The sequence below is a fragment of the Histoplasma capsulatum genome (assembly GCF_000150115.1).
Source record: "Histoplasma capsulatum G186AR genomic scaffold supercont2.1, whole genome shotgun sequence".
NCBI classification, from domain to species: domain Eukaryota; kingdom Fungi; phylum Ascomycota; class Eurotiomycetes; order Onygenales; family Ajellomycetaceae; genus Histoplasma; species Histoplasma capsulatum.
Window position 1 is genome coordinate 2762729 of NW_025544801.1, and position 27369 is coordinate 2790097.

The following is a 27369-nucleotide window of genomic DNA, read 5'->3' on the forward strand; positions in this document are numbered from 1 at the left end:
TCATGCCTAATTTCTCAAGTTGGAGACGCTTCTCTGGAGAGGAAGCGCCAACTCAGCCAAAGAAACCGGTCAAGGGCTCGAGATTGATAAAAATATGCCGGTTGTGAAATCGTCGCCTTTGCATTTCTAGCAGAGATGGCATGTCAGAACGTTCCGTATACGATGTAAACCGCTGCCGCAAAAAGATGGCGTGGTGGTAATAATACCAGTATTGATGATACAGATCATCATGATTTTTTAACCTTTTTGTTACACCTAATTTTTGAGGAAAATCTTCAAACTCTCATCAATGATCGAAAACAATATGGTGTATTACTCCATTCTTATGTTTCTAAGTTAATATTTTGTTTATTGTTTGTTTCATTTTATCCCCTGTTCTATGCTGTTAACCCTCTCCTTGCCAAAGATTCTCAAATAAAAATATTGCGACAGGACTCTCGTCGCCAACCACTTTCCCGACTCGATCAAGTGTGGTACGGCAAGCACACTGCCATTTGCATATAAGAAAATGAGCAAGAAGCGGAAACGAAATGAAGACACCACCACCTATGCAGGCCAGCAACACACTGCCCCCAAATCGGTAATCCAACATGATAAGGATTCAGCGAGTACAGCATGCAGCACTAACCTGAGGGGCGAGATAACGCCGGATAGCGCTATAAGTAAAAATAAGCAGAACAAGTTTACTGCTGCCACGAATGATAGACCAAATATAAATCGAAATACCCAAGACAAAAAACGAAATGGCATTACCACTGGCGCTGTGCATACGTCTTTAAAAGACCGAGCCAAAGCGCTATACCACATTCGCAAGCAGCTACCAATATTTTCCTATGGAGATGAAATTAGAAGAAACCTCCAGCGCAATGATGTATTGTTGCTCGTTGGCGAGACAGGTAGTGGCAAGAGTACGCAGGTACCACAGTTTTTGGTAGATGAAGAATGGGCGCAGGCAAGGACTGTCAAGGTTGCTCCAACGACAATGAACGAGAAATCAAAATCTCAGACCATGTCAGCAAATGGAGACCACGATCCACCTCAAAAGGAGTCTGATGTGAAGGACGTCACGGTTGGTGGATGCATCGCCATCACGCAACCTCGACGTGTCGCAGCCGTGTCCCTGGCGAGGCGCGTGGCAGACGAAATGGGAACACCATTGGGAAATTCCTCCCCTGCAAGTAAAGTGGGATATTCCGTACGGTTTGATTCTTCGACGTCACCTAATACCAAGATCAAGTTCTTGACGGAGGGGATGTTACTCCAGGAGATGTTGACGGATCCTTGGTTGACCAAGTACAGCGCTGTTGTTGTTGATGAAGTACATGAACGTGGCGTTAATGTTGATCTTATTTTGGGGTTTTTGAGACTTATTGTTTCGGGGAAGAACGAGGGGAGAGGTGGGCTTCCGTTGAAAGTGGTCGTTATGAGTGCGACGGCTGACATGGAAAGTTTACTTTCGTTCTTTGGGGAGGGACTAAAACAACGGGAGGATCGAGGAGCGCATTCGGGATCAGAATGGAATGGAAAATCGGACGAAGATACCAATTGCGAAATAGATAAGGTGAAGCACAATAATAATAAACCTTCCGACGGGGTTGCGCCATCGCCATCAAAAGACATATCTGTTTGCCATATAAAGGGCCGTCAATACCCTGTCAAAGTTATTCATTCTCCTGAGCCAGTTCACGATTTCGTGGACGCAGCACTCCAGACCATTTTCCAGATCCATATGAAAGAACCTCTGCCGGGAGATATCCTGGTATTCCTAACAGGTCAAGAAACAGTGGAATCTCTCGAGACGCTTGTTAACGAATACGCGCTCACTATGGACCCTGCTTTGCCCAAAGTACAAGTACTTCCCTTATTTGCCGCTCTTCCTCAAGCAGCACAGCAACGAGTCTTTATTCCAGCCCCACACAGAACGCGCAAAGTAATCCTATCTACCAATATCGCAGAAACATCCGTCACCGTCACCGGTGTTCGCTACGTTGTGGACTGCGGAAAAGCCAAGATGAAACAATTCCGCGCGCGTCTTGGTTTGGATTCGCTGCTTGTTAAACCGATATCCAAGTCTGCAGCAATTCAGCGGAAAGGCCGTGCAGGGAGAGAAGCGCCTGGTCAATGCTACAGGCTTTACACAGAAAAGGATTACTTGGCTTTACAAGAGACGAACACACCTGAGATTTTGCGCTGCGACTTGAGCCAGGCGATTCTAAACATGAAAGCGAGGGGCGTGGATGACATTATGTGTTTCCCATTCTTAACCCGGCCCTCTAGAGAGGCCCTTGAGAAAGCGCTCCTGCAACTATTCAGTATCCAGGCACTTGATGAGACGGGCAAAATCAGCGAGATTGGTGCGAGAATCGCTAAACTTCCTCTCACTGCGCAGTTAGGTCGTGTGCTTCTAGCTAGTGCGAAATACGGACCGGACTGTTTGCGCAATGTCATCGATATCATTTCATGCCTTAGTGTTGAGAACATTTTCCTTAGCACCACGTCTGAGGAGAAGAAAGAAGAAGCAGAAAAAGCGAGGCGAGATCTGTATCGGAGAGAAGGGGATCATCTGACCATGCTTGCTACAGTCAGGGCGTATGCGGGTGAAAAGTCGGATCGGAAGGCATGGGCAAATAGACATCTTGTTTCACATCGCGCAATGCAGGCAGTCATGGTATGTAAAGAATCTCTTTGCCAAATTCTATCATTTTTGCCTGCAAATAACGGAGGTACAGGGATTAGCAGCCTAATCTTGAATGCATACAGGATGTCCGAAAACAATTAATAACGCGATGTCGACAAGCTAAACTCCTTCCAAACGATAACGACACCACCAGCACTAAGACCAATCATACGATATCCTCGGAAGAAAACCCTATCTCGATCCTCAAATCTTTCCTCACAGGGTTCGCTTCCAACACTGCCCGTCTCGCCCCTGACGGGAGCTATAAAACCATCGTGGGAAATCAGACAGTTGCCATCCATCCATCTAGCATCTTATACGGCCGCAAAGTCGAGGCAATTATGTATAACGAGTACGTATTTACCAGCCGAAGCTATGCAAGGGGGGTAAGTGCTGTGCAACTAGATTGGGTCGGCGAAGCTTTAGGAAGTTTAGGAGGAGACTAGTGATTTGAAGGTCCCCTGGATTTTTTCTGTTTTCCTTGTCAACTCGCAGTACCTAGGTAGGTTGCCTCCTGATAGACCAACTATTCGAATCGCTTTATTAGAGTAACAACGCTACGCTCAGTATGTGGCTCATATGTCATGATATCATGAACAATAATGATGGAGATATTTCGGGTCATGTTTTCCGGTTTCAAAATTTAGGATTTGTAGCAATACGGTCAGCCTCGAATATAGATTCTAGAGCAATCGCAATATCCTCATAGATCTTTAAACATTTACGCTAGCTGACAATCGGGCCGCGGACACCGAGACTCGGAGTCGATTAGGGACAGTACTCGGGATCAAAGTACCGAGAGCTAAGTCGGAATAGGAAGTAATGCACTTTGTTGTCTCACTCTAAGAACTTCCTCCATTTACATTTTCTTTTGATAGATGCTGCTCCAGGATACAAATTGACTTTGCACCGGGGAGTCTGTTCAACCAGTTGGAAAATGGTGCCGATCTTGTGAATCTCCCCCAGGCTAAGTTTCGCGGTGTTGCTATTGCGTATCACAAATTGGAGGCGAGCAAGGAGATGGCGGACGAAATATCGCCTTTGAATTGGACCAAACAGCAACGAGCCAACAAAGGTAAAAAGATTTTGAGCACGAAATCAAATCACACTAACATATAGTATTACAAGTATTAGTATTTATCAAAGCCCTCCCCCTGACCGAACTCCCTTGAAAGCTCTTCCAGAAGGCTCCCTTTCTTTCGTTGTAGCTACTCTGCATCTAACGGAGCCACAGGAGGCTGGCCATTCACCTGAATGCCTCCTCTCTTCTTTTCATTACTATCCCAGAACCGGAGAGTCCATCCAACTTCGCTCTCTGGCGCGGCCAGCCAGAGACGCATATAATGTCTACGAGGTGCAGGCAGTGGGTAATCCTTGTATTCAGTACGGGCATGGAACAAGTGGGTGTTGGAAAAGAATTGAATGTCTTCGACATTAAGAACTATGTGGAGTGCAAGCCTGAGACAGGTCTCCTCAAGCACTTTGATCGCTTCAAGTTGTGCAGGCGACAGTGGAGGGATGATACCCTTGTCGGAAAAACGGGTGAGAGAGCGGACAAAGTATGGATCCCATCTGCTTAGAGAAAAATTATGAGCGGATATCGATTTAACAATGAGGTGCAATGATTTGTATTGGCAGGTAGACATCAGGTAACCTGTGGCTGGATTTCGAAACTTATTGTTTACCAGTATAGAAGTTGAAGAAGTGAATTGAAAAAAGGTTGGTTTTACCACGATGAAAATGAGTGCAAATACGGAACGAACAAGTTTATGTGCTTTTTCGTCGAATTACCAGTAGTTTATTTCTGTCGTAAGTCATTTGAGCACCTGGACATGCTAACATTTTAGCAAACAGAATATTCGGCAGCAAACTATCTAGTGCTCTATGGGGTGGGATTGATGTCGAACAGGTAGAGAATCCCATTGAGACCGTCTTATGCTCTGAGAATATCTCCATCACAGCATTATGAGCAATTTGTAGGATTGGAACATGCTGGTTCTCACTGACTTCCGCTCCTTTAGTAACTACTAGTGCTAATATTTATCTCACCCTTATTTTTCCCAAAGGTGCCGACATCTCTCTCATACGCCCACAACTGGAGGGGGTGATACTAGGAGCAACTGACTGATGCCCAAGCCTTCCAAGTCAGGACACCACCCGCAGCCTATTTCCAGTCGAGAGCACCTTGGGCCTGTTGACTGTGCTTGCCTCGTCATATTGGTCGGATTGACTTACCAGAAGGGCACCTCTCGCAATGTGGCGCTTTTATATGCGACAAAAGTCGAGGAGGCGTGATCCATCACCATTGCAGCTTCTGATATTGCAATATAAACAAATTCAAGCATGCAAATATGTCCAGAGTTGGCTCTTCACTTTGCGATTCATCTTGATGAGCCGCAAATTAACTTTGATATGTATATTTTTTCTGAATTCATATCGCGGGATGGTCTTTTGGGTCTATTCATATAACAGAGGAACTGAACTTTGAAAGACGGAGTTATTTTGAATCTGTATTCCTTCGATCCTAATGGAACCCACGAACACAAACTGGCAATACGGGGAGCATGAAGGTCTCGTTTCCATCGCAAACCATTGCCTCTTTCTTGGAATCTACGGCCCCAATCGTTCCGCTGGCGACCCCATTGTTATCATCATCCCAGATGTCGCCTCCAGCTCCAGGCAATGGACCCCTGTTCGCAGACTCCTTCAGCGCAAAGTTCGAACTATGCTCTATGATCGCTCTGGACTCGGTGACTCAGAAGAAATGCCAAACCCCACTGCTCCAACCGCTGAGAACATTTCTCTCGAACTTGACGTCCTGCTGGGCGCGGCCGATATCAAACCACCGTACATCATTGTTTGTCATGCATACGGCGGTATTATTGCGCGGGAATTTCTTCATTTGAAACAGTTCAAGGGCGAACTTCACGATATGGTGGGGCTGGTATTTGTCGAGGGTGATCAAGAAAACACTACTGCGTTAAGGCCCGATGAGAATGTGAAGCGAATGAGTGAGGGCCAAGACTGGCTGCGACTCACCGGGCTCTATCAAGACATGGTCCTGGATCCAGAAGATAGGGAAAGCCTTTACTTGGAAGCAGAAACTGCAAAGTTCAAAGAAACAGCTGAGGCGGAGTGCGGTGAAGTTGCCAATAGCTGTCGGGAGCTGGGGCAGAAAAAGCAGCTAGAAGCAGATCCTCCCCTTCTTGGATCCGTTCCCGTCAGTGTAGTGATGGGAGACACTACACGGGATCATGAACGGATATACGAAGCTGCCGTCAGATCAGGGAAAGAAGGAATCCCATCCCCAGCTGCATGGCAGAGAAAAATTGCCGAATTCAAGGAATTGGATGAAACCCTCCAGCTAGCAAACTTGAACTTATCAACGAAAGGCTCCATAGCGATCGCAGGAAATAGTGGCCATAACGTTCATCTTACCGAACCCGATACCATAGTGGGAGAAGTGCAGTGGATTTTGGATACAATTAATAACCAACAATGAAGTATCCAGGTGCTGTAGTTGTATGGGTATAGTTTGATGGAATATATGTGTGTGCCCTGCCTATCAACGCCGTTCCTGCAGACTGATGAAATTGCCAAAGGCCCCATTATCTCGGGGTTGATGGAATGTTTGGCTGAACATTGCCATCATCCATTGGTGTTTATCTCGTTTCTATGTCTGCGTGTTATGTTTATTCGCACCTTATTATTAACTTCCATGATTACTTTTGTTACCACGTATTGTTCCAGAGTAAATTGATAAAATTGAAGAGGACTAACCTCTCATATTCCTGGTAAAATTATTGATTTGTGATTCGCAATCACCACCTCCCACACTAAGCCATCAAGAGGAAATGTCTGAGAAATGTGGAAGAAATACCCTCATCAAACAGCTAAGGATGCCGGGAGGTATTTTGCAAGATGCTGATTCATACTATGGAAGTTAGTTAAGAAGCTATGTGGACTATGCAAGTACCAATGCTTTGTCATTCATAAAATTCTTAGATTCGTAGAGAATTCAAGTCGGCGTGATTGAGGTTATATAATCTGCATGGGTTTCAAACTCCGTCGATGTCTCTGTCGGTGTTGTTTGATCGCCTGCATGAAATCAAATCAAAGATAGGTTAGTTCAACTCAGTATTTATTCTAGTTTTTCTGTTTTCCTTGATGATGTTGGTATTACGGTGTGGGCTGCTGAAGAATTGAAACGGTGGACCGAGTAATTTGAAACCACCCCGTACAATGATCTAATGCACGAGGGAGCTAAGAAAAGTCAACCAATTGGCAAGCAAGAAGTTTTATATAACTGCATTGTTACTTGTCTCAGGGGCCTGCCAGGATAGAATTATTTGGGTAAAGAATCACCTCATATCAGACATGATAATGTAGCAACTGAGAATATAAATGGCCGTCGAAACAGTACAAAAAATAACAACAATATACAACTAACCCACAATATACACAAAGATGATACATTATAAAAATACTCCAATGCTATGCACTGCTTTTTGTGAAGCTGTAACTCGAGCAACATGTTCCAGCCGCATGCGCTCTATCCTGAAAAAACAAAACCCACCCCCCTACCAATATAAGGAAAGAAAAATAGCGAGTCCCCAGCTAGCGGGTCGTCGTAGATCCATATGTTTCTTCAATTTACATCATTGTGCACATCGGAATTCGTTGATCAACGATCAAATTTTTGCCAACTCTGTGTCTGACACCGTAATAACCCGGGGACTGGACCATTCGGATCAGATTTCGATCATAGTCTCCCTCCAGGTTGCATACGGGGCATGATTTGGGCCAGGAGGTGAGAGTACATCCCACACTAAAGGGGAGGATGTTGATGCCGGTCAACTTCGAGCAGTTGTTGAAACCATTTCCCTTTCCGCAGGGGTAACCGATGGTGAACCACCGATGGAGACAGGTCGGCGATTTGAAGAGAACGGGTCGACACATGGTGTCTCCTCTGTTTGAACTTATAGTTGGATTCGATGATGCCGATTATCGTTGAAGCGAGGTCGGAGATAGGAGCCTTTTGAAAATAGGCTTCGCGAGTGTAATGTGAGATGTATGCGCGCCTTCGCGACGTGGCGTTTGGAAGCTATTATGTCTGTTCAAGCTTTGGTTTGAACGCCGACAAAATTGCACCCCTCGATCGAAAGTGGAGGTTCGATATGGAAGGGAAGAAGATGAAGCTTTTTATTTTCAAAAAAAAAAAAAAAAAAAAAAAAAAAAAAAAAAAATCATGCCACTGTAGATAAATATATGTAACGCCAGAACACCCAACATAGTTTCTAAACTTAGTGATAAACGCAGGTAGTGGACAAGGAGATGGTTTATTGAAACATTCTTCACTGTTTGAGCCCTTGTAAGGGGTAGCATGGTTAATACCTGCCAACAGCGATGAGCACACTCGGTCAAATGACAAACAGTTAGAGAATATATCCCTTCCATTTCATTGTCACAGTCAATCTTTATCTTCCTTTTTTAGGGTATTCATAAGCTCGTAAAGCTGTCCAATTTGTTGGTCTTATTATACCAAGTATATCACCAGATCAGTCACTGTGCACGAAGCGATCTGAAGGAAAATCGAAACAATGGTATGAAAAGGAGAGAAGAAAAAACCCAAACGTACCGCTCATCTTATCGATTTTTGCTTTGTCTAACTTTTCGCCTTGCCAAGTGTCTCCTTCGAGTTTCTGAGCATATAGCTGCCATTCTGTGAGGAAACCAACCTAGCCGGCGAACAATGTATCAGCCTTTGTTTGAAAATGTGTAACGAGGGGCCAGGTTCGATTTACAATATGAATTGGGTTATCCACATTCCGGTGAGCTCGAAATTCGTTCTTCACATACTCATCGCCAAGCAAACGCATGTCTTTTGGAAGTTTTTTTCGATGCACCCTGAGCAAACGGCGATATAGCTGCAATGGCGGAAGCAGAGCGGACTGCTGTCTAGAGCTTGGAGTTATCGGCAAAGGGTTGGCCATTAACCTAGGAGACACCCTCATGTTGTGCAGCTGCAATTAAAAATAGAAGTTGGAACAATCCCCACCCTGAGAAGCATAAAGCCTAACAAAGGTTTATGGGTGATCACTACTATGTGGAAGTTTCAAGTTGCTGCAAAAGAGGAGAAGCTAAAACTGGCCAATAGGGCTTGAGAGCTATCTTAATGATGTAGAAAGAAAATGAAAAACTCAAATCCATAAATTATTGCGTACGGACTTCATATTGTATCTAGATTTTTGTGCCGAATTGAACATTGCGGATTGCCTGATTAGGCACAAGAGATATTTCATGGCCACGTGATTCACAGAACTTGGTCTTTCAATCGAAAAGCCTCGACTTCGAGTTGTTATTGATGCTCAAGTCCCAAAACCCGACAAGCCATCAACAGCAGCGGCTGCGTCGCACAGCGGGCGTGGGATGTCGCTCTGAGCTAGATCTTCTGGGGACTCGTTCAATCGTTCAACCATGCTTCCAACCCCATCGACGTCACACGTCTCCTTCGACACCATCTATGAGCCAGCGGAGGATAGCTATTTGTTCCTCGATACGCTTTCCTCTGCTGCAGAAACCGCATGGCTAACCCAGAAGTTCAATGCCTCTAACACAAGCTTAAAGCCCGGGTCTTCTACAAATTCCCCTCAACCACTTGTGGTTGAGGTCGGTACCGGCTCAGGCGTGGTCCTAGCGTTCGTGGCTGCAAACGCCGATGTCATTTTTGGGAGGAGGGATATACTAACCTTGGGCACGGATGTGAATAGCAATGCCTGCAGCGCAACGTGCCAAACTGTTTGTTTGGCGATTACCGACGTCCAGAATCGCGGACTCGGGAACCCTGATGCTGAGCCATCGACTGTGCGACCCAAATTCCTGTCATCCCTAACTGCAGATCTTTGCACACCCCTCAGGCCAGGATCTGTGGACGTCCTCATTTTCAATCCCCCTTACGTACCTACCTCGGAGTTGCCAGATATTCCGTCATCCGATATGGGGAACATCTCTCTCCCGCAATTCGAACGCGAGTCTCACCTCCTTTCTCTCTCTTATGCTGGCGGAGAACTTGGAATGGAAACTACAAACAGACTTCTAAATTCAATACCAGAGGTCTTAGATCCAGTACGTGGGGTTGCGTACGTTTTACTCTGCGCGCAGAACAAGCCAGATGAGGTGAAGGCGCGTATTGTTAGCTGGGGATCAGGATGGACTGCTGAAACTGTAGGGAGCAGCGGTGTGAAAGCAGGTTGGGAGCGATTGGTGATATTGCGAATATGGAGACAGATCAATTAAGAATTAAAAGAAACAAAACGAACAGGTAACTCTATAGAGTTCGCCCCGTGGATGTCAAACTCTCGTTGGATTGTTAGCCGTTCAAATCTAGTTTGCTTCGTGATGCACATGAGGCTTGATATCTTCCACCAGTAAACAAAGGCTATGTGGAGTAAGCACAAAGCGAAGCACATTATCATCATTTCGCTGTATTGGATAATAGAGAAGTACATAAAACGAAATTATAGAAAGATCCACGAAGCAGGTCATCCAGTTCCGTACATGCAAGATTCATTGCAAAAGGGAATAGACTGGGAAAAGGGAAAGGAACGAGGAATCAAAACCTTCACGCCTCTTTTGTTCCCAGAGGAGTATTTCAATGTGTGCAGCCTCAGCCTGTTGTGACAGGTACAGCCAAAATCCAATCGTGATAAAATCCCCATAAAGAGTAAGCGAATCGATCAGAACCCTCGACCCCGTCCCCTTCCTCTACCCCGTCCACCGCCTCGACCTCTTCCGCCGCCACCTCTTCCCCCCCGTCCGCGATCTGCCTCCTTTCTAGCTTTGTTCTTGGGCTTGGGCGTGTCGTCCACGAGTAATGTGTCTAGCGGAAGGCTGTCAGGGAGGATGTAATATCTGATGGTAGATCCACGAATGTTTATTGTGTCAAGGGAGATCGGGTCACGGCCTTTTGCCGTCATCTTGACTGTGCGCAGCGCCGTGTTCATTTGCGGCGAAACGGAAGCTATGGTGCCGTGGAGGATAGTGCCTAGTAAATTCCGCAGCAAACTATCAGCAAAAAACCACTGCAGAACAGGTATGTATAGAGTGTTGTTGTCACGTTGTAGGAATAGAGCGCGAGCTACAGTGGATATATAGGAGACGAATATTGCGCGCCGATAGGGCAAAGCAGTAGGCGGGCCGGTTGGGGTTGGGGGGGGTTGGGGGGGGGGGGGAAAGATCATACCATTTTTCAGTTCGATTGTCACGGTTTCATTCGCGCATTTCATAAGAAAGCTGTACGAAATAGAAAGGTATATCAGCTGGCTGCCCTAAGCAATTTTCGCGACCTGACCAAAGGAACTAAGAGTGCATTGTGCTGAAGATCAAAGATGCATAACGTACCGTACGAGCTTCATGTTGGTATGGGTGCCAGGTGGCACAATGAGACAGCAATAGATCAAGCAAACGTATGGCCTCTTTCGCGCAAAGTTCGTGTGTACGGTGCGATGGTTGAAAAGAAAATGTCAAAAGCAAACCTCTCAATTCTTGAGTTCAGTTTGATACATTTTGGTATTCCGATATTTGATCTATGGTCACATGACCTACAACCTCTTCCAAAGTTCCAACGTCGCGAATACCGAATTTTCCGAGCTTGTCACCAACACCACCCGTATCAATTCTGGAGCTACTAATATATATGTGCATTTATTGACGAGTACCCAATGGCAGCAGTTGCACTGGACTACCGTGTCTCAATGAGGAGGACCAATAACTCCGTTAAGAAAAGTTGAAATTGATGAACTGAAGCTTGGAACGGTAGTCCAACAGGATCGTGGTCTAACAGCCAGGAGTACTAATCCATGTCCAGCACGAGGCTTTACTCAAAAGGTGGCATGTGTCCTTCAGGGCTTTGGAGTCCAATTATTGTACAGATCAACGAATTTTCATGGTCATCCATGTATCACTTCAAATGATGATTTCACACTGCGGCGGATAAGGTGCAGAACATTCAATATCAAGTTACAAGGGCCAACACCACACGCAACCCCGTCAGATAATGCGCTGAGAGCTCCTCACTTCATATGTATGTCACTCATTCTGCGCAAGTACTACCTTTAGCTTACATAGTACTGTTTATGCCGTCCAACACTCATGAACAATGGGCAGCAGGCAATAATTTCACTTGTTCTCAATAAGAGAAATGTTAGCCTTAGCTCAAAAACCTCTTGAGACCTCCGGAAGCTGGCACAGCTGTGGGGATTAACGCTAGACTCTCGCATGAATGCCTTACAGAAAATGCCAATTTCCAGAGGTTAAGGAAGGTTTCCCTCCACTGCATGACTCACACAGAATAAACACTCTTTAACTGAACACGAACCTGCTACTCATTTTTCCCACACCAACTTCTTCTATAGTGATGGTATTCTATTAACTCATTATGCTCTTGTCTGATGTTATTTAACTAGCTCCCAACTCCCCTCAACTTCAAGTTTGACTTGGAGTCCCGATCAAATTGCCTCTGTTGTTTTATAGACATAGTTGAAGATGAACCGAACAGGCCTAAAACTAAATCAACTGCCGGCTGAATTGCTTCATCAGATCTTTCGAGATGTTGAATACCAAGATCGGAAGAGCCTTCGCTTAGTTTGCAAGATGTTTGCAAGTGCGTGTGCTAAATACATGACTCGCTCCTGCACATTAAGCACAACGCATGACTCCTTGAGGAAATTGAAGCACATGGCAACACATCCCATCTTTTCTGCTTACATCGAAGTCCTTGCGCTTGATTGCTCCCTCCTGGTCCATATCCCAGATCAATGCCACTTCCATTCGCAGCTACGTTTCTTGAATGAATCAGTGGAACAATCGTGCCGCCAATTCTCAATTTATCGGCCGCTATTGGAAGCACAAGATGAGATAATTTTGTCGGCAGAGGATGTCCACACTTTCGAGCTTGCCATCCCAAGGTTTCCAAGGCTGACAACACTCCGAATTTATATGGGATGTTTCGAAAACGGTGGGCGGCGAATGAAAGCAGACGTTGCAGGAAGCTTTCGGAATGTACCCCACTATGCCATCCGCCAGTCTTCCGCCTGCTCTGTCCGTCAGTTCATGTCACTGATGAGTGTTTTATCCCGACAAAGGGTTCGGCTTTCGGTACTAGAAGTTGGGCCATTAACTTACTCCGTGTTCGAAGAGGACCTGGAGCCGGTTCAAGAAGTTTTTTCATCCCTGAAAAAACTAGTTTTCTACCTCTCCGCAATAAAGGACACGCCATGGCGTCCCAAAGCACAAGCCAGTTTGTTTGGTTCTGAGGGATTTTGTGATGTAGTCGGCAACGGGAAAGCTATAAAATTGCTCTCCATTGCCTCGCAGCTTACCCATCTATCCATTTCCACTGAAGATGCTCCTTTCCGCAAGGAGGCAAATTTTAAATCATTTGTTGCCAATTATACTTGGCCGCAGCTCAAACGCCTTTCGATAGGCAATCTTGTTGCTTCCGAAAATGACTTAATTGACTTCCTAAGTCGCCACAGGTTAGAAGAACTATCGATTCGCTCCGTTACCCTGCAAGGCTCTTGGATAACCGCTCTACCAGCAATGCGGGAAGCTGCCAGCCCCACCCTTGATCAGGCTATTGCTTACGAGTGGATCACAAATGAGACTGGAGAAAGTTGGTATTTGGGCCTCCATCCTGCTAAGTCAATTGTCGGGCGCAGTGATGAGACATCCCTTGGTTTGCACGTCGCCTACTATCTATCCAAGGCTCCGAACGGTTATCCTTGCCCCCTCACTCTGAGTAACACGTCGTAAACGATCTAACGGAGCTTCCTCTTTTCTTTTTTCCAATTCAGTATTGCACCATCGCCAATTTCTTCTGGTATACTATTCTAAATTTTGGATTTCCTTTGGCTCTCCGTCTGCCGAGTTTTGGCACATGAAAACTGGTTATAATATTCACTTTTTTCTAGGCCCATTCTACAATATCTTAAACTTTAATTTTGTCAACTCTAACATGTCAATCTTGCTTTTATTTCTGCCATTGCTTACGAAAACCACATCTCCTTCGTCCATAGGTAAATTTGGGTTTTTCGTCTGGGGATTTCTTTATGTCCGTCCAGAATGTTTTCGACATATTTCTTTTGTTCTTCTTTTATAGTGGGCAAACAAGGCCTTGCATCGCCATGTGGTTGAATTGCCTTTGCTTTAATCTCAGTTGTGTGCTTCCGCCCCGTGTAAATCTGCTTGATAGGCTGTACATGAAATTCGGAAACCTCAAGTCAACCGATGTGGTTAGTTATCCACTCAGTGACCGCAAGTTACGAGAAATCCGGAATCATATTCCCTTCTCCTAAATGGCCATAATCCCAACCTCCTTCGAATTGATGATACGCAGATTTTGCTCTATAAAGTATGGGTGAACAAACCAGAGGTTTATGACTTGCAGTTTGAAACGACAACCGATACCAGTGAAGCCTTTCCTTTTCTTCGTCCTTCTTATTTGTCTTTGGTGTGGGTTGTTGAGGGTTGAAGGGGGAAAATCGTGGTTAAATAGCTGTGGCGACTCCTTACTTTCGTATCATATCATAAATATAGTTGGAGTACATAATGAGAGCAGAGTCATTCAGGCGGCGCCCAGAGATGTCGTCAAATTAAGCTTATTCTTACCTCCCGCTACCATGCGGCAAAACGCACGTGGATGATCTGCGGCCCGTTGTATTTGAACACCCGATGTTACAATCTCTCCGAATACCGAATCTGTAATGATTATTTTACGAACAATTCCTCGTGTCCGAAGGATACGGAACAGAGCTTAGACTAAGTTATCGCATCTAAATCGTTACATAGTGGCAGGGAGTTGGTAAGTTTAGCCCTGCCAGTCTTGCACAGGCACGGGCATCCCAGCTCGGTGGATGAAAATACTCAGGTAGCTCGATACACAGCAACTCAAAAAGATATCATGAACTGTTAGTCAGGAACTGTAGCACTCATTTGTAGCCTATGCATTGCCGCTCAGCTTAAACGGTCGAGCGGTAAAGTAGCGATATCTTTCATCCGCGATTAAAATGGCAGCAGCCGGAGTGTGGCGATGAAACTGGAAAGAAAATGTCTCCGAACGCACTACGATGTTTATGAAGACAATCTATCTAGTATACAAAAGTTATCCGGGATGGGTAAATTGAGAATTCTGATATATAATTTTATGTTATAATTTGGCGCACCTGAACTATTGGCATATGGATATACGTCCAAAAGGAACGTGGGAATTGTAAAAGTCGCTTAAAATAAAAACAAAGAGAGAATATATGGAAATGGAAAAACTGTACGCTTATGATCAGTCGCTCAGAACTTTGCAAACACGTCCAACAAACCCTTTTAGTGCGAGTGATCCAGGAGCGGCAGGCACGGACGATGACGTTGTTGCCATCGCGGTACCAGGCATAGCAAGCACACGGGAATTCAGTTCGATCCACTCCACCGTAGAGACGAAGGAAAATGTGATGCTTACGTCGCCCGATTCGTTAAATCCATTAAACATTTCAGGCCCGTTGTTAGCAACTAGCTTGAGAGAGGTAGGGTGGGCTGCTTTGTCAACAGGAAATGTACCCCCGTCAAGGGAAAATATTTCCTCATTCCCAGTCAGGAATTGTCTTTGTGAATTTCTGTTGGCTTCGACGCATGTTACTTTGGCAGCCGCCCTGATACTAGCAATATAAACAATGGCGTTACCTCCCATTATAAGGGAGGAAGAGAGCGTTGAAGTGAAGTTCAATGCTGGGAATATTGCAACGAACCCGGTGTGGAAGACCGGCGCCAGTAGTGGGCTCGGAATCGAAAGATGGGAAGAAATTGGATGGAAATCAGCAAGTACCATGCCTTTTCGAATGCTCCCTAAGCATGAAGTCGTTTCGACGCTGTCTACGCCGATCGTGCCAATTTGATGCTCCAGTATGGTAGTCACTGGGAGTCGAAGATTTCGAAGACTGACGACACGAACAACCTGCCAGCGAGCTTGTTGGGTCTGTGAATGCTCATTACCTGCATGTCCGTTTTGTAAATAAAACGTCGCAAGCTCCTCCGGAAGTGATCTGCTAACGAGAGGCTTCGATCGCGGAACCAAGTGAGATGAATCAATATCCGTTCGTGAGTTCATCATAAGTGGTCCAACAACAAGCTGGTCACCGATAGAGATATTGCCACGGCGGACGCGACCACATAATATAATAGCTCTATCATGCTGACGCTTGTTGTCGCTAGCTACAGAATAAACCTTCAACGCCGGCACTTCAAATACTTCGGTAATATCAAACAGCTTGACAGCTTCATGCTGCGCAGTCTTTTGTGCAGTCTTCTTGCCACTAATTGGTATAGGTCTCGTAGAGCTCCTTGCGGGAATTGGAAGGGTGCGGAGTAATGCGTGCAGTTTCCCGATACCTGCTCCAGTAACGCAACTTGTGATGACGATGGGAACGTTACTCAACCAGTCAGAACCCTCCGCACCCACTATTTTGTCTACGTCCTGCTGGTCAGAGAGTGGAATCTGTTGAAGATTCACCTCCTGTTCAGAGGCCTCTGTTGGAGCAGCCAGCATAACAGGCTTCCTCCCAATGAGCTTGATCGTAGATAGGATTTGGACAAGTGTTTGTCTTATGCCGGAACGAGTTGCTATGTCAAGTTTTGTCACAACGATGATGACGGGGAGATCTAGCTTCATGCACAAGTCCAAATATGAGAGAGAAAGATCAAGTTCGGAAGGCACATCAAGCTTGGAAGAATCTAACGGGCTATTGGCTGAAATACAGAGCAGCACGTAATGAGGCTCCCAGCCGACCAATCCCCGTAACGTCGACTTGAGGTACCTTGTTGACCCAGGTAGATCAGAGAGAAAAACAAGCCGGCCCCCCTGGGCAGATGCATGAATATCGTTCCAAGCAGTCACATTGCCAGATGCATAATTTACCACATCAGGAGTAGGTTCGGCCCCTTTAGTATTAGCGGGGGAATAGCCTATTAACTCTTGTGCGACTGAGCTCGTGATTCCAGAAGCAATTTCATGTCGATGTTTTAGAAGGCTAAGCCGACTCTTCCCCCTGCCATTATCAAGAGCGGAAGTAGACAGAGAACCCAAAAGAGAAGACTTCCCAGCAGCCGATGGCCCAGCCATGGCAATGTGAAGTTGTGGTGTTGAAAAGATGGCCCCATCTTCAGTGCTAGCCGATGGCGCCACACGCACTTTCGAATCCAAAGATCCACGTTTTTCATCTCCTGGAGAGAGTTGATCACTCTGTTTGAAATCGGGGCTTACAAGCGCCTCTGCGACCCAGAGCTTTCCAGAACGAAGTACAACCGGTTTACTGTCGTCGTCCGCATTCTCGTTCCACTTGCAATGTCCAACGGCCACCTTCCTTAGGACTTCAACGGTACAACCCAAACTCGCAGCCATCGCTTTAAGATTCGTGAGACTCTCCTCTAATTCATCTTCCGCAAGGCCAACAAATGTGCCATCATCTGAGACTCCAATCTCGTACAAAGCTCCCTGGGATTCCTCAAGGCCAGGGAGAAGTCGAGCAGGCTTACTGGGTACACCAAGGGTTGGGGTAGCCTCTGGTAGAACCGGAAGAACCAATCCAAGAGTAGAAGATGAATGGAAAGGGGAGGACTGCTGTAGACGCCAGAGAAGCTGAGTAGTCAATTGCTGGAGCCTGTGTTCTCGCGATTGGCTAGATAGTGCCTGTGCCGGTCTAGTTACTGGTTCCGAAGAAACTGGTGGTGATTCAGGACCAACTGGACTCGGTTTGGAGTGAGAGGAGCCTGATGTTAGGTTTCCTGTGGACAGAGACAGAAAGGAACGCCGTGAACGTAGGAGCAGGTGAAGTTTATATTCTGTCGGTCCATCCTGCGGCTCCGCATCTAATTTTGTAATTCCATTATCTGCTAGGAAATTTGGGTCGTCTGGATCGAACGTAAGTAGAGGCTCTTCCTGGCATGGCGCTCCTCGATTCCCTGAAAGAACCCGTCGTGGTGTCGTGCAGCCAGGGGTCGACCAGGGGGACGACACCCGTGGAGGGTCAGGATCATATGTGAAAACCGATGCCATCCGAAACCCTGAATAGCAGTATATCAAATATTGTTCAAGGGAGGAGTTCTCAAACTGCCCTCCACCACGTTACGTGTGGGCTTGTCGATATTCAAGTTCACTCTCGAGTCCGTAGCCAGGGTTGCCCGTAGACTGGGTATAAGGGGACTAAATGTCGAGTATTTGTACGAGAATAATGGGTCTGTAAAACTGAATAGATTAACTGCATCATCTTGAAGTTCCGGCGTTTTGGCCTTCACAGAAACTGGGCAAAATATGGGTTTGAAATCTGCAAGGAGATAGCAATTGGGAATTGAGGAAATGTAGCAGCCAGAAGTCCAGCTGTATATATTTCACGACAAAGACGCCATATTCTCAATGTTGATATTTGAGTCACCTCATCGGCAATCGCTGGTGCCTTTGGATGACTCGGAACTGCAATGTTGTTGGCCAGTTAGTCACGTGAATTACGTCAAAAGTTAGTCATCCTCCCAACATTTTCCAGCTGGATTTCCGTTGTGCTTGAACGAGCCTAACAAATTCTCATTTATGTATTATTTGGTCGGCGAGACGTAGGAAGGAATACGATTATCCGTCATTGACCTGGATCGTGGTATCTGGTACGCGTTCAGGTATCATAGGAATAAATTCATATCCCAGATTTAACTAATTCACCTTAAATTCGGACTGCAGGTTAATTGTGCCGATACAAGGATGAACGCAATGGGTGGCAAGCATCAGGCTGACCCCAAAGCTGAACAACGGCTAGAGCGTGCTTGCAATGGTGTCAACGGGATAAAACTTGAGATCCACTGAGTTACCAGCCCCATGACGTACCCATGCTATTTGACCCACAACGATTGGGTTAGAATGCCTGAATCACCCTGACAGGAGGTGGTTCTGACAATCCTTCATAACGTTGCTCCCCCTTTCGAGCTTATCAGGCTGTAGGGCTGAAGGTAATTAAACTGTGTTGAGCCAAGCCGAAGTACCAAAGAAGATTCTCAACTAAATAGGAAGGTTACAAGGTTCAAATATGACCCTTGAATAGTTGATTCATCCCGCGAAGCCACTATCAGCTCGCGGATTATCCTGTTTTGGATGTTGAGCCGGTCCTGAGATGGAAATCGAGTAGGCGGACGGTCCGCGTAATGTATTTGAAATTTACGCGGAGCCCCCAGCTCGGAGATTGCCGACAGCGATCGCAAACGGGCGAAAATTGAGATGACAAATAAGGAGTATTAGTGAAAACTGCTCAACTTCCTACAATGTCCAAAGAAACAGTATATCCAAACATATGTCACATAGTGAGCTCTCTCACCCGTTTTTATATGTATAGTCCAGTATCTGTGTGGTCGTACGGTAACTTCGGGATCTTCAAGTGCTTGGGAAGCCGGAGTTGCAACGTCATAAATAGAGAGGACCACGCAGTTACAAGAAGCCTATCAACAGCCGATGTCAAGATGCTCCATCCATGTAAGTTACATCGCTCGCCATCCCAACTATCCATGATATTGTTGAGGCCATCCGGCTCTCAATATGATTGAAAGACTGGTTTCCTACTTATGGGCGCATTCTTGGCGGACTTGTTGAGAAAGAAGTGATGACATGTCAGACCACGCTGGTTGAGTGGACCTCAGCGAAGTTCCCTCCCGGGTGTTATCAGATTTGACCGGCTCGAGCGTCCCCCTCAAGCGTCCCCGCTAGGCACAGACCTGATCTGACCACCAGGCTCTCACCCACAAGGCTACTTCCTGAGGAAATTGGCATTGGGAAACTCTCAACTTCTTCCTCAACCTCGGGTAACGAGGCAGTTATTAGGAATTTGGCATAAAATTGATATTTTATGAGTATCATGCTCGCAGAGTTGGCCCTCCTACTCCTCCTTGTGACGACAATTTAGCGTATTCGAAAATTCTATCAGTCTACTAGTTATATATAAAGAATCTTACACTTTCATATTACGTTAGATTACTTTGAAGATGATCGATTATTTGGGGGTTATTATAATATTCTAATGATATAAAATATATTACTAGATTAGAAAACCAGCATAGCTTCATTCAGTAGAATAGGGAGATAGACAATATGGTGCAATCAGATATCATCAGATTTGTATACAAATTGTGTCTGTTCAAAGGATGTGTCCACGCAACGTTTTTCTATGCCAAGAACCGCCAAATGCAGGTAAAAATGGCGTTCAGCCCTCTTTGGGGAATGCATAGCTCCCTGTTACGACGTACGGCTGAGACGCTTCCGCTCGATCCTCATCCCTCGACGTTTATCTGCACTTTGTAGATCAGTCTTCTACCATCTACCACATTAATCCGAGTTTCTTTATGACTCAAGTTCGTTTGTGCGTTTAGTAGCCGTAGCAACGTCTCCAACGGCAAGAGTGGAAGACAGTGAGCAAAAAAGAAACGAAGAAAAAAGTAAATACGGAAAAAAAGAAAATCAATGGAGGGTGTAAGGCGACTATGCCTTTGACGACATCCAAATCAAAATTAGATATCTAATCCGTAGAAACATTCCTTACAACGTTGAAATTATGTAACAGAGACTGTATCGGAAACAAAGGTAATCGTCGTTTGTGGTGTAATATGATGCATATAAGCTCGGAGATAAGCGGCTACCTAACTCTTTCGAGTCAGAAGTTGGCAATCAAGCTGTTTCCAGGTTCAAGATGGTCTTAACTAAATAAAGTCTGCTAGCACTCTGACGTTGTGTATGGTTGGAACCATTGAAGCCGCTAAATTTCCATGTCCGGTTGGAAGCTTGGAGCCCTTATGGCAGAACTACCCAGCGATTCACATGTGTTCAGCAACTCATATATAGATACATGAACGGTAGTTTAAGCGCCCGTTGTGTTGAGGTCCAAGAATCTGATGTAAGAGCACGCCCAACGGTGCCCAACGCCCATGAATCAACTAACAATCGATTACCCAAGTATCTGATACCGTGGTTAGAGCCAGCAAGGCCCCTGGCTCGGGGGCAAGACACTGCAACTACGCTTTGTACTTATCGCATTGCATTCTTCTCCGTTCCACCGTCCGCTTCCTCTTGCTTGATGTAAATTAAAAGTTAAAAATTGACGGAAGCGAAATATCAAATTATATATTTGCCCTTCCGTCCGCATTTCGTCTCGATTGAGGATACAAAGAGAAGAGACTCGTGATATTTTGTCATTAGCTCCTTAAGTCGTGATGTGCTGATGCAAAAAGCGGATAGGCTGAAATGGCGCTGAAAATGTCATATATATAATTTCGTGTATAACAAGGTGGGTAGAGTTGAGGAAAAGGAGACTGAGAGAGCAATCCGGGCTCCAGTCTCCCAATGTATACACCTGTCAAAAGGCGCCTCCAGAAGATGAAACGCCCGCTACGAGCAAAAAGGGAAATAAGTATTTTGGTAGATAATCAGGGTTTGTCAACAGCGCACAGCGGCCTTGTTCCTGCTGCTGGTGCTATTGCTGTTCGCGCTTCGCTTTGCATTTGCCCTGTGCAAGATGTCCATTTCGTGCGGTTGTCCGAGTGAAAACAGTTCCGCAATGAGGACACTCCGATTTCGTAGCAGTGCCTGCTTTTTCACGTTGGTGGCGCAGTAGATTGCTAAATGTGGAGAATTCGCGGCCGTTACATCCATGATCCCAGCACTGTGGTTTCGGTCGCGAATTTACAATTCGCACTTGGTCCTCTGGAGCAGGTGAAACGCTATACGGAGTAGAAAAGCCATCAGCTAGAGCTGGCGTCGCGGCGACCCCTGTATCGGATGTAGGCGGAAACGAATATTGTTGAGGACTAGTAATTAAATTTTAGGAAGACTGAATCGGCGAGGGATAGCTGTTTAAAGAACCAAGGCCATCATTTCAACTGACCTTTGATACAGATGTAGCGGTTCATATAGAGAGGAGCTACGATGATAAAATTGTTAGTCACTTCTCGTAAATTCTAGATATCCCGCTCAAGGGGCCCCTTACGTGGCGAGATAAGTATGGCCTGTAACATTGGGTGCTGGCTGGTTCATATAGTCTGGCATGAGGGAGGGCAGATTTGTGGAAGAGGTAGAATACATTTCCGCAGAAGAATGTGAAGTATATCCGTGTTGTATGTATTCATCGCGTGCAGTATTTGGACGAGATACCTGGTCCTGTGGGTCGTGTTCAGATAATGTAATCGATATCCTATCTTTCTGTTGTCTTGCGGAAGAAGACTGAGGTTGTTCAAGCGAGTAGTGATGTCTGCTTGGAGGAGGCATATTTCTCAAGGCTTCTGGGCGCATATATCCTTGTGACGGGGAATTTCGGTTGGTAAAATTAGTTGGAAATTCTTGCGACATCGAGGATTCATGTTCTATTCCGTATGCTGTATTTTATCTCGTTACCATTAGTCTAAATTAAGAGAGCAGGTCGTGTTAATACCTGTAAGTTGTGAGTGGGCAGGCCCAGGGTAATAATAGTTGGGTTGCGAATGCGGTGGCATGCTGTAACTATTGAAGGCACTGCTTTTTTCCAACGAGAGTCGTGAGCTTCATAGTATATTGGTTTGTATAGTTTCATCCACACAATGGTTTGGCTGACTCAACCCACTTCATATGTTCTGTGTTATACTGTGTGTATCTCAAAGGAAGGGCGCAATATCTATTTTCGGAGTTAGGCGCAGCATTGAATCGCGGAGATGCTAAGCTCGGATCAACAATAGCCGTCATTTGGAGGGGCGACCACTCTCGCTGTGCTTGACTGATGGCAACTGGTAAATTTCCATCGAAATCGCTAAGATTGGATGGAACGTACTCTGGTGCGCGGCGAACGGCGATTGGTGGCGGCGGTGGAGTACGGGGTGAAATATGTAGGGCTTCGAACTGCGCGGTGGTAATAGTAGCTCGTTGATCACTTTGCGAACTCCTAGATCTTTGGCTGGATGAGCTTCTTGATTGCCGACGCCTCTGTAATGACATACTGTGCTAAAAAAAAAAAAAATTGGCGCTCTGTGGATAGAAGAGAAGAAAAGACGCAGTGGAATGCATACATGTGTAGAACAGGATGTTGTATTCTAGATGACAAAAAAGCGCTGGAGATTTAACCTTGCTTGTTATAAAATAAATGAACCCCGCACAGCAATAACTACCCCTTCGCAACAGATGCGACAGCGCTCGCAATAATATCTCTCAACCGAAATATGTGAGGATCGTAAAAAGGAATGGAGAGTAATGGGAGGAAATGAGCGTAAATTTTGGGGGAATAAAGGAGCTTAAAATAGGAGCTGCCTGCATCTCCACCCCAATCTGTTTTAAGAACACTCAGCCATTGCATTGGAGCGAGCCCCATTCACACCAGCCCATCAAGTAGGCCCGATTTAGCAAACGATATTATCGATGCAAAGACGTTTTCCGCACGTTGAAATGGCGAGATGACAAATGGAAAGTCAGCCCTAAGGGGCTTGTTGGTTATCCAAAATTCTGACACATGCCATAGATCCCCGGACGGATATGATTCTGCACAATTAGATTTGCATCCCGCTCACCAAGACCACCACGTGAGGATTGTAACACCAGAATGTTTTGATGTTGGTAGGTAGCTTAGTTCCACGCCCAACCAAAAAAGGCACTATCTCCTCTCTCCCTCTTCCGATCATTTCAAGTGAAATTGCAACAGACCAACAGAGAGCAAGTACTCCGTAGATCCCCAGGAGAGGCGAAAATATTGCAATTTCCACTTCAGAGTTTAATCCACGGCGGAGTCGTTTAAATTGGCGTGGTTAGCTCAAGCTCTCTTGACAGGATCCCAGCTGTCTCTTGTGCCCTTGTTAGGTTGAAAATATTCGATGATAGTGTTCTAGCAGCCATGTCGAATGCAGTTACATGGGAGAAGGCAAACCAAAGAACTCGACAGCGGCTCCATTTAGTGATTGGGGGCGAGGAAACGTACTGGGCATGGGTAGGCAAGCAACTCGAAAATTGAGTTAATGCCCTTAATTAGACCTCAAACTAGTTAGAGCCAAGCCAACCGGCTCTTGCTCAGACAAGTCCTTTCCCAAGACAATTAAATTAGCCAACTCAAGCACCAGACGAGGCATCGGATGACTTCTCATACATCAAAGAGGTTGTTCAAAGTGTGAGAAGTTAATAATCTGCGTCAAGTGGTTTCAGGTAACGCAATAGTTTCAAGATTTGAGGACGATCGCCTATCCGCTGAGTATGGCATTTCCGTCATATCCTGGTCAACAGGGCTAAGACCAACACGACATTTTCCCATGCAAGGTTATTTTAGGGTTGTAAAAGGGTTGTTGTATCTGGGGCCAATCCGAAGCTAACTGGACAACCGAACAATCCCTTCCGACTATTTCCAGCAAGGCATGATCATGTTCACCCATCCACTTGGTGAAGATACCTTGATGCCTTACCAAGGGCTGCATGTGCCTCGCCCTGCCTTCAGGTAGCGTTTCCAGAGAAATGCTCATCTATCCGATCTAGTTGGAAAATGGGCTGTTCAGTCAGGGCGCCTAGTCCAATTGCTCAACAGCTGGTCGTCAAACCCCGAGTCCGTATGTGTATCTCTGCCATGAAACTTGTCATGTGTCCTTGGCCCAAAGGCTGATGCTTGGCAGAAAGGCAGTTCTTGTGACAAGTCTTGATTCCGACTAAAAGAATACCATTGAATTGTGGGAATTGATGGTACCAATGGGCCATGGGCCATTGGTCAATACTGGTGGACCCCATGAGGACAGCTCTGAGGTTGTTGGTTGTTTAGTGCCGGGCTGGACCTGGGGTCATGTGATCGACCAGCTCCATCTCATGCACAGCCGATTTTGAGGCTAAATTATAAGCGCAAACTATCACCAGTAGTTTTTTTTTCTTCATGGGTGATTACGAACACTATCCCCGTAGTTACGTATCGGAGCCTCATGGCATGGGTATACCACGAGAAATTTATTTCGCCATTCCCCCTCGGGTTAATGCACTTCTTGAAATAATCCAAAGTCTTTTTGAAGGGTTTCAGACTAAATTGGCCCAATCATGATTTCATGGTCATGGCGATCGCTGTCGACAAATATATCCTGGATAATCACAGTTTACCTTCAAAACAAATATGTAAAAGCTCTGCATATTTTATCCGCCCAAGATCAGATTGATTGTAAAATAACTCAGTCCACTCTATTCCAGGCATCGTGGCTCACTGTTACACAATTGTTTGAAAGGGAGAAATCACCCTGGCCAGGCTGGCCTGACAAGTGTATTAGCAATGCTGTTGAAGTATGTGTATGTGTATGTATTGCTGTCTGCTTTTATGAATGGTGGCCACATTTGGCCCTGGGGGGAAGGTAGAAACAATCTAGACTCCAAAGCGCTTGCTCTCGTCAAATAGGGTTTCCAGACAGCCAATCATCAGGCTTATTTCACACGACATGGATTGCATGGCTAAGCACTTTATTTTAACATGTTGACCCTCGTGGGAAAAAAGGCGCTTAACCACGCAATTTGTTTATGGATAGAAATCCAGGTCACCGGCTTTGTTCATTACATCTCATTTTATCATAGTATGATTGATGGGGCAAGTTGCTATTGTTACCATTTTAGGGATCCCAATCCTGTATATGAATTCAAAGGCATGATTGACTTGGTGCGGCCCGGGGTGAAGAGCAAAATCAGGAAAATTGAAGAGAGCTAGCTGTTCGCCTGGTCACGGAGCTGAAGAGAAGAGTGGGGCTGGTAAGTTGAGACTTGAAAGTTGAAACTTGAGAGGCACGGAGGAGCCTCATTCGGTTCCGCTTTGGCGCATACGCGGAGATGAGACACACAGATATTTCACAGCTGCTACATGTATTCGACCAACCATTGAAGATTGGACGCAGGGGTTTATTAAGGTGCAACTCCTTTTCAAGGAGGGCCTGCTCTATTAGCGTCGCTCGATTGTTCACAGCAATGGGTGACGAGCAATGCGAACCCTGAAGACCCCATATCCCCAATTAAGAAGGAGAAAACTTTTCTCATTTTCTGAAAACCAACCTTAACTTATGCAGTGTGCTGCATACTTATTTTTCGCCGGTCACCAAGACCGTATCGGATTGTTCGTCAGAGACCTCCACCAATGGCATCCACCCATCGTGACATTCAAACGATTCAGGAACTGCTATTCTAGCGGTTGTTGACAGGAATGGGCCAAGCCACAAGCTGCTCCGTAACAATAGCGCTATTGATCAAATTCATGCAACCCCGCTACGAATGGGAGGGGAAGGTGGGGCGAGTGGCAACCAGCAAGAAATTTGGACGAGAGGGTTAAGAGGAATAAATTCATCGGTGGATGATTGATTCCATTTGGGTTCTTGTTCATAACAACAGTTTCTGCATTTTTAGAGAACAAAGTGAAAGAGAGGGCAATATAGTTCGGGATAGGAGAGCATGTCGCATGGACACTCCGTGACACAACACCTCCAGCTCTTCGACGGTCACAAATATTGCACTCTCGACCTTGGCAAAAGCCTGGTTACATGGCACTGACAACCTGGTGGAGATAGGCAAATAATGTTATGAGAATCCAGCCATCTGCTTGAGTATTCCTCAGCGGAAAGCATGGATTTGGCTCCTTTATTCAGTTGCATTGACGCTAACCAGAGGCATAGAGCGGGTATAGGTGAAACTGCGTTATCAACCGTCCTTTGAACTCGGGACCTTGCTGTCGAATTGAGACAGATGACATGCTTGGATTCATATTAGCTTCTTTACAAAGCCCTGGTAGCTTGTAGCTTGTGGCTTAAGAGGAGAGGGAGTCCACAAATGAAAGCGCAAAGAAATTTTCTCCACAAAGTCCAGCATTTCGGTGCATTGTTGTTTAGCATGCACCGAATAAATAGGTCAATATACGGGCTGAAGCCGTTGAGCTTTCAGCATTATTTTCAATCAAGACCCGAAATGCTAAGATTTCTACGCTTGTCGGAATGTCTTTTCCCTCGGTATTGATAGGCGTCCTTCAGAATGCCAATGGGTGTATACCCAAGTACCCCACAGTCCGAAATATTCGAATCCTAATTTGGTATCTCAGCTATATAGTCGAGTCAGTGCATTGCTCGCTCATGAGCTACAAAAAACGAGATTCAGAACTGAAGATCCTTGCCGGTCGACAGTGGGAGCGCCATATACTGTACTAGACCATAAGTATTGGCAACACCCACCACTTTTCTGCCCCAAAAGGCACCATGATTGTGGTGGGGGTTGCCAATATTTATGTCCTGGCACTGTAAATCCATGGAATGGGGGTAAGAAACTCCTGTGCTCGAGAGATCGAGTAGATATAGCCATTGATGGCCGGGGTATGGTCTATTTCTTTTACATTCCGGAACAGGCATCCCATTCATTGCTGTCGACAGTTTTCTTGTTGTGTCACGGTTAATTCATGATCCATCTCGATAGAGCAATTATAACCTGGTTCCGAAGTTTTGGTTGACTTTTGGAACTACACCCACACTGTGGAGGAATAATGCTCGCTCACCCGCACAACGAATGTCAGGGTTAGTATTAGGGGTTGTTATGGGGATACGAGAACAAACCCTCCAGTAGTTAAGAATAACCATGATCTCGTTGTGTATACGTGGTCTGCAATTTTGATGTTGGTGCCTTGAGCAAA

The 27369-nt window shown here is 45.7% G+C and overlaps 11 protein-coding genes across 11 annotated transcripts; 4 read left to right on the plus strand and 7 right to left on the minus strand.

The window, feature by feature from the left end:
• Positions 1–508: 508 nt before the first annotated feature.
• Positions 509–3123, plus strand: HCBG_00892 (ATP-dependent RNA helicase Prh1; the record flags this gene model as incomplete). Its single annotated transcript, XM_045427942.1, has 2 exons — positions 509–2668; positions 2761–3123. The coding sequence occupies 2 exons, from the start codon at positions 509–511 to the stop codon at positions 3121–3123; spliced, it is 2523 nt and encodes an 840-aa protein (XP_045291917.1).
• Positions 3124–3885: 762 nt separating this feature from the next.
• On the minus strand, positions 3886–4323 carry HCBG_00893 (taurine catabolism dioxygenase TauD; the record flags this gene model as incomplete). The annotated part of the gene is made up of 1 exon (XM_045427943.1): positions 3886–4323. The coding sequence occupies one exon, from the start codon at positions 4321–4323 to the stop codon at positions 3886–3888; it is 438 nt and encodes a 145-aa protein (XP_045291918.1).
• An 881-nt stretch (positions 4324–5204) lies between these two features.
• On the plus strand, positions 5205–6179 carry HCBG_00894 (uncharacterized protein; the record flags this gene model as incomplete). Its single annotated transcript, XM_045427944.1, has 1 exon — positions 5205–6179. The coding sequence occupies one exon, from the start codon at positions 5205–5207 to the stop codon at positions 6177–6179; it is 975 nt and encodes a 324-aa protein (XP_045291919.1).
• A 1771-nt stretch (positions 6180–7950) lies between these two features.
• HCBG_00895 (acetate non-utilizing protein) lies at positions 7951–8852 on the minus strand (the record flags this gene model as incomplete). The annotated part of the gene is made up of 3 exons (XM_045427945.1): positions 7951–8209; positions 8316–8415; positions 8482–8852. The coding sequence occupies 3 exons, from the start codon at positions 8668–8670 to the stop codon at positions 8148–8150; spliced, it is 351 nt and encodes a 116-aa protein (XP_045291920.1).
• Positions 8853–9154: 302 nt separating this feature from the next.
• Positions 9155–9973, plus strand: HCBG_00896 (methyltransferase; the record flags this gene model as incomplete). The annotated part of the gene is made up of 1 exon (XM_045427946.1): positions 9155–9973. The coding sequence occupies one exon, from the start codon at positions 9155–9157 to the stop codon at positions 9971–9973; it is 819 nt and encodes a 272-aa protein (XP_045291921.1).
• Positions 9974–10413: 440 nt separating this feature from the next.
• HCBG_00897 (small nuclear ribonucleoprotein Sm D1) lies at positions 10414–11091 on the minus strand (the record flags this gene model as incomplete). Its single annotated transcript, XM_045427947.1, has 3 exons — positions 10414–10721; positions 10920–10969; positions 11078–11091. The coding sequence occupies 3 exons, from the start codon at positions 11089–11091 to the stop codon at positions 10414–10416; spliced, it is 372 nt and encodes a 123-aa protein (XP_045291922.1).
• A 1129-nt stretch (positions 11092–12220) lies between these two features.
• On the plus strand, positions 12221–13489 carry HCBG_00898 (uncharacterized protein; the record flags this gene model as incomplete). Its single annotated transcript, XM_045427948.1, has 1 exon — positions 12221–13489. One exon carries the CDS (start codon positions 12221–12223, stop codon positions 13487–13489), a length of 1269 nt encoding a protein of 422 aa, XP_045291923.1.
• Positions 13490–15011: 1522 nt separating this feature from the next.
• HCBG_00899 (elongation factor Tu GTP binding domain-containing protein) lies at positions 15012–17774 on the minus strand (the record flags this gene model as incomplete). The annotated part of the gene is made up of 1 exon (XM_045427949.1): positions 15012–17774. One exon carries the CDS (start codon positions 17772–17774, stop codon positions 15012–15014), a length of 2763 nt encoding a protein of 920 aa, XP_045291924.1.
• A 3221-nt stretch (positions 17775–20995) lies between these two features.
• On the minus strand, positions 20996–22007 carry HCBG_00900 (uncharacterized protein; the record flags this gene model as incomplete). Its single annotated transcript, XM_045427950.1, has 3 exons — positions 20996–21550; positions 21628–21663; positions 21730–22007. 3 exons carry the CDS (start codon positions 22005–22007, stop codon positions 21217–21219), a joined length of 648 nt encoding a protein of 215 aa, XP_045291925.1.
• A 297-nt stretch (positions 22008–22304) lies between these two features.
• HCBG_00901 (uncharacterized protein) lies at positions 22305–22706 on the minus strand (the record flags this gene model as incomplete). Its single annotated transcript, XM_045427951.1, has 1 exon — positions 22305–22706. One exon carries the CDS (start codon positions 22704–22706, stop codon positions 22305–22307), a length of 402 nt encoding a protein of 133 aa, XP_045291926.1.
• Positions 22707–25780: 3074 nt separating this feature from the next.
• HCBG_00902 (uncharacterized protein) lies at positions 25781–27044 on the minus strand (the record flags this gene model as incomplete). The annotated part of the gene is made up of 3 exons (XM_045427952.1): positions 25781–25938; positions 26248–26421; positions 26918–27044. The coding sequence occupies 3 exons, from the start codon at positions 27042–27044 to the stop codon at positions 25781–25783; spliced, it is 459 nt and encodes a 152-aa protein (XP_045291927.1).
• Between the last annotated feature and the right edge of the window lie 325 nt (positions 27045–27369).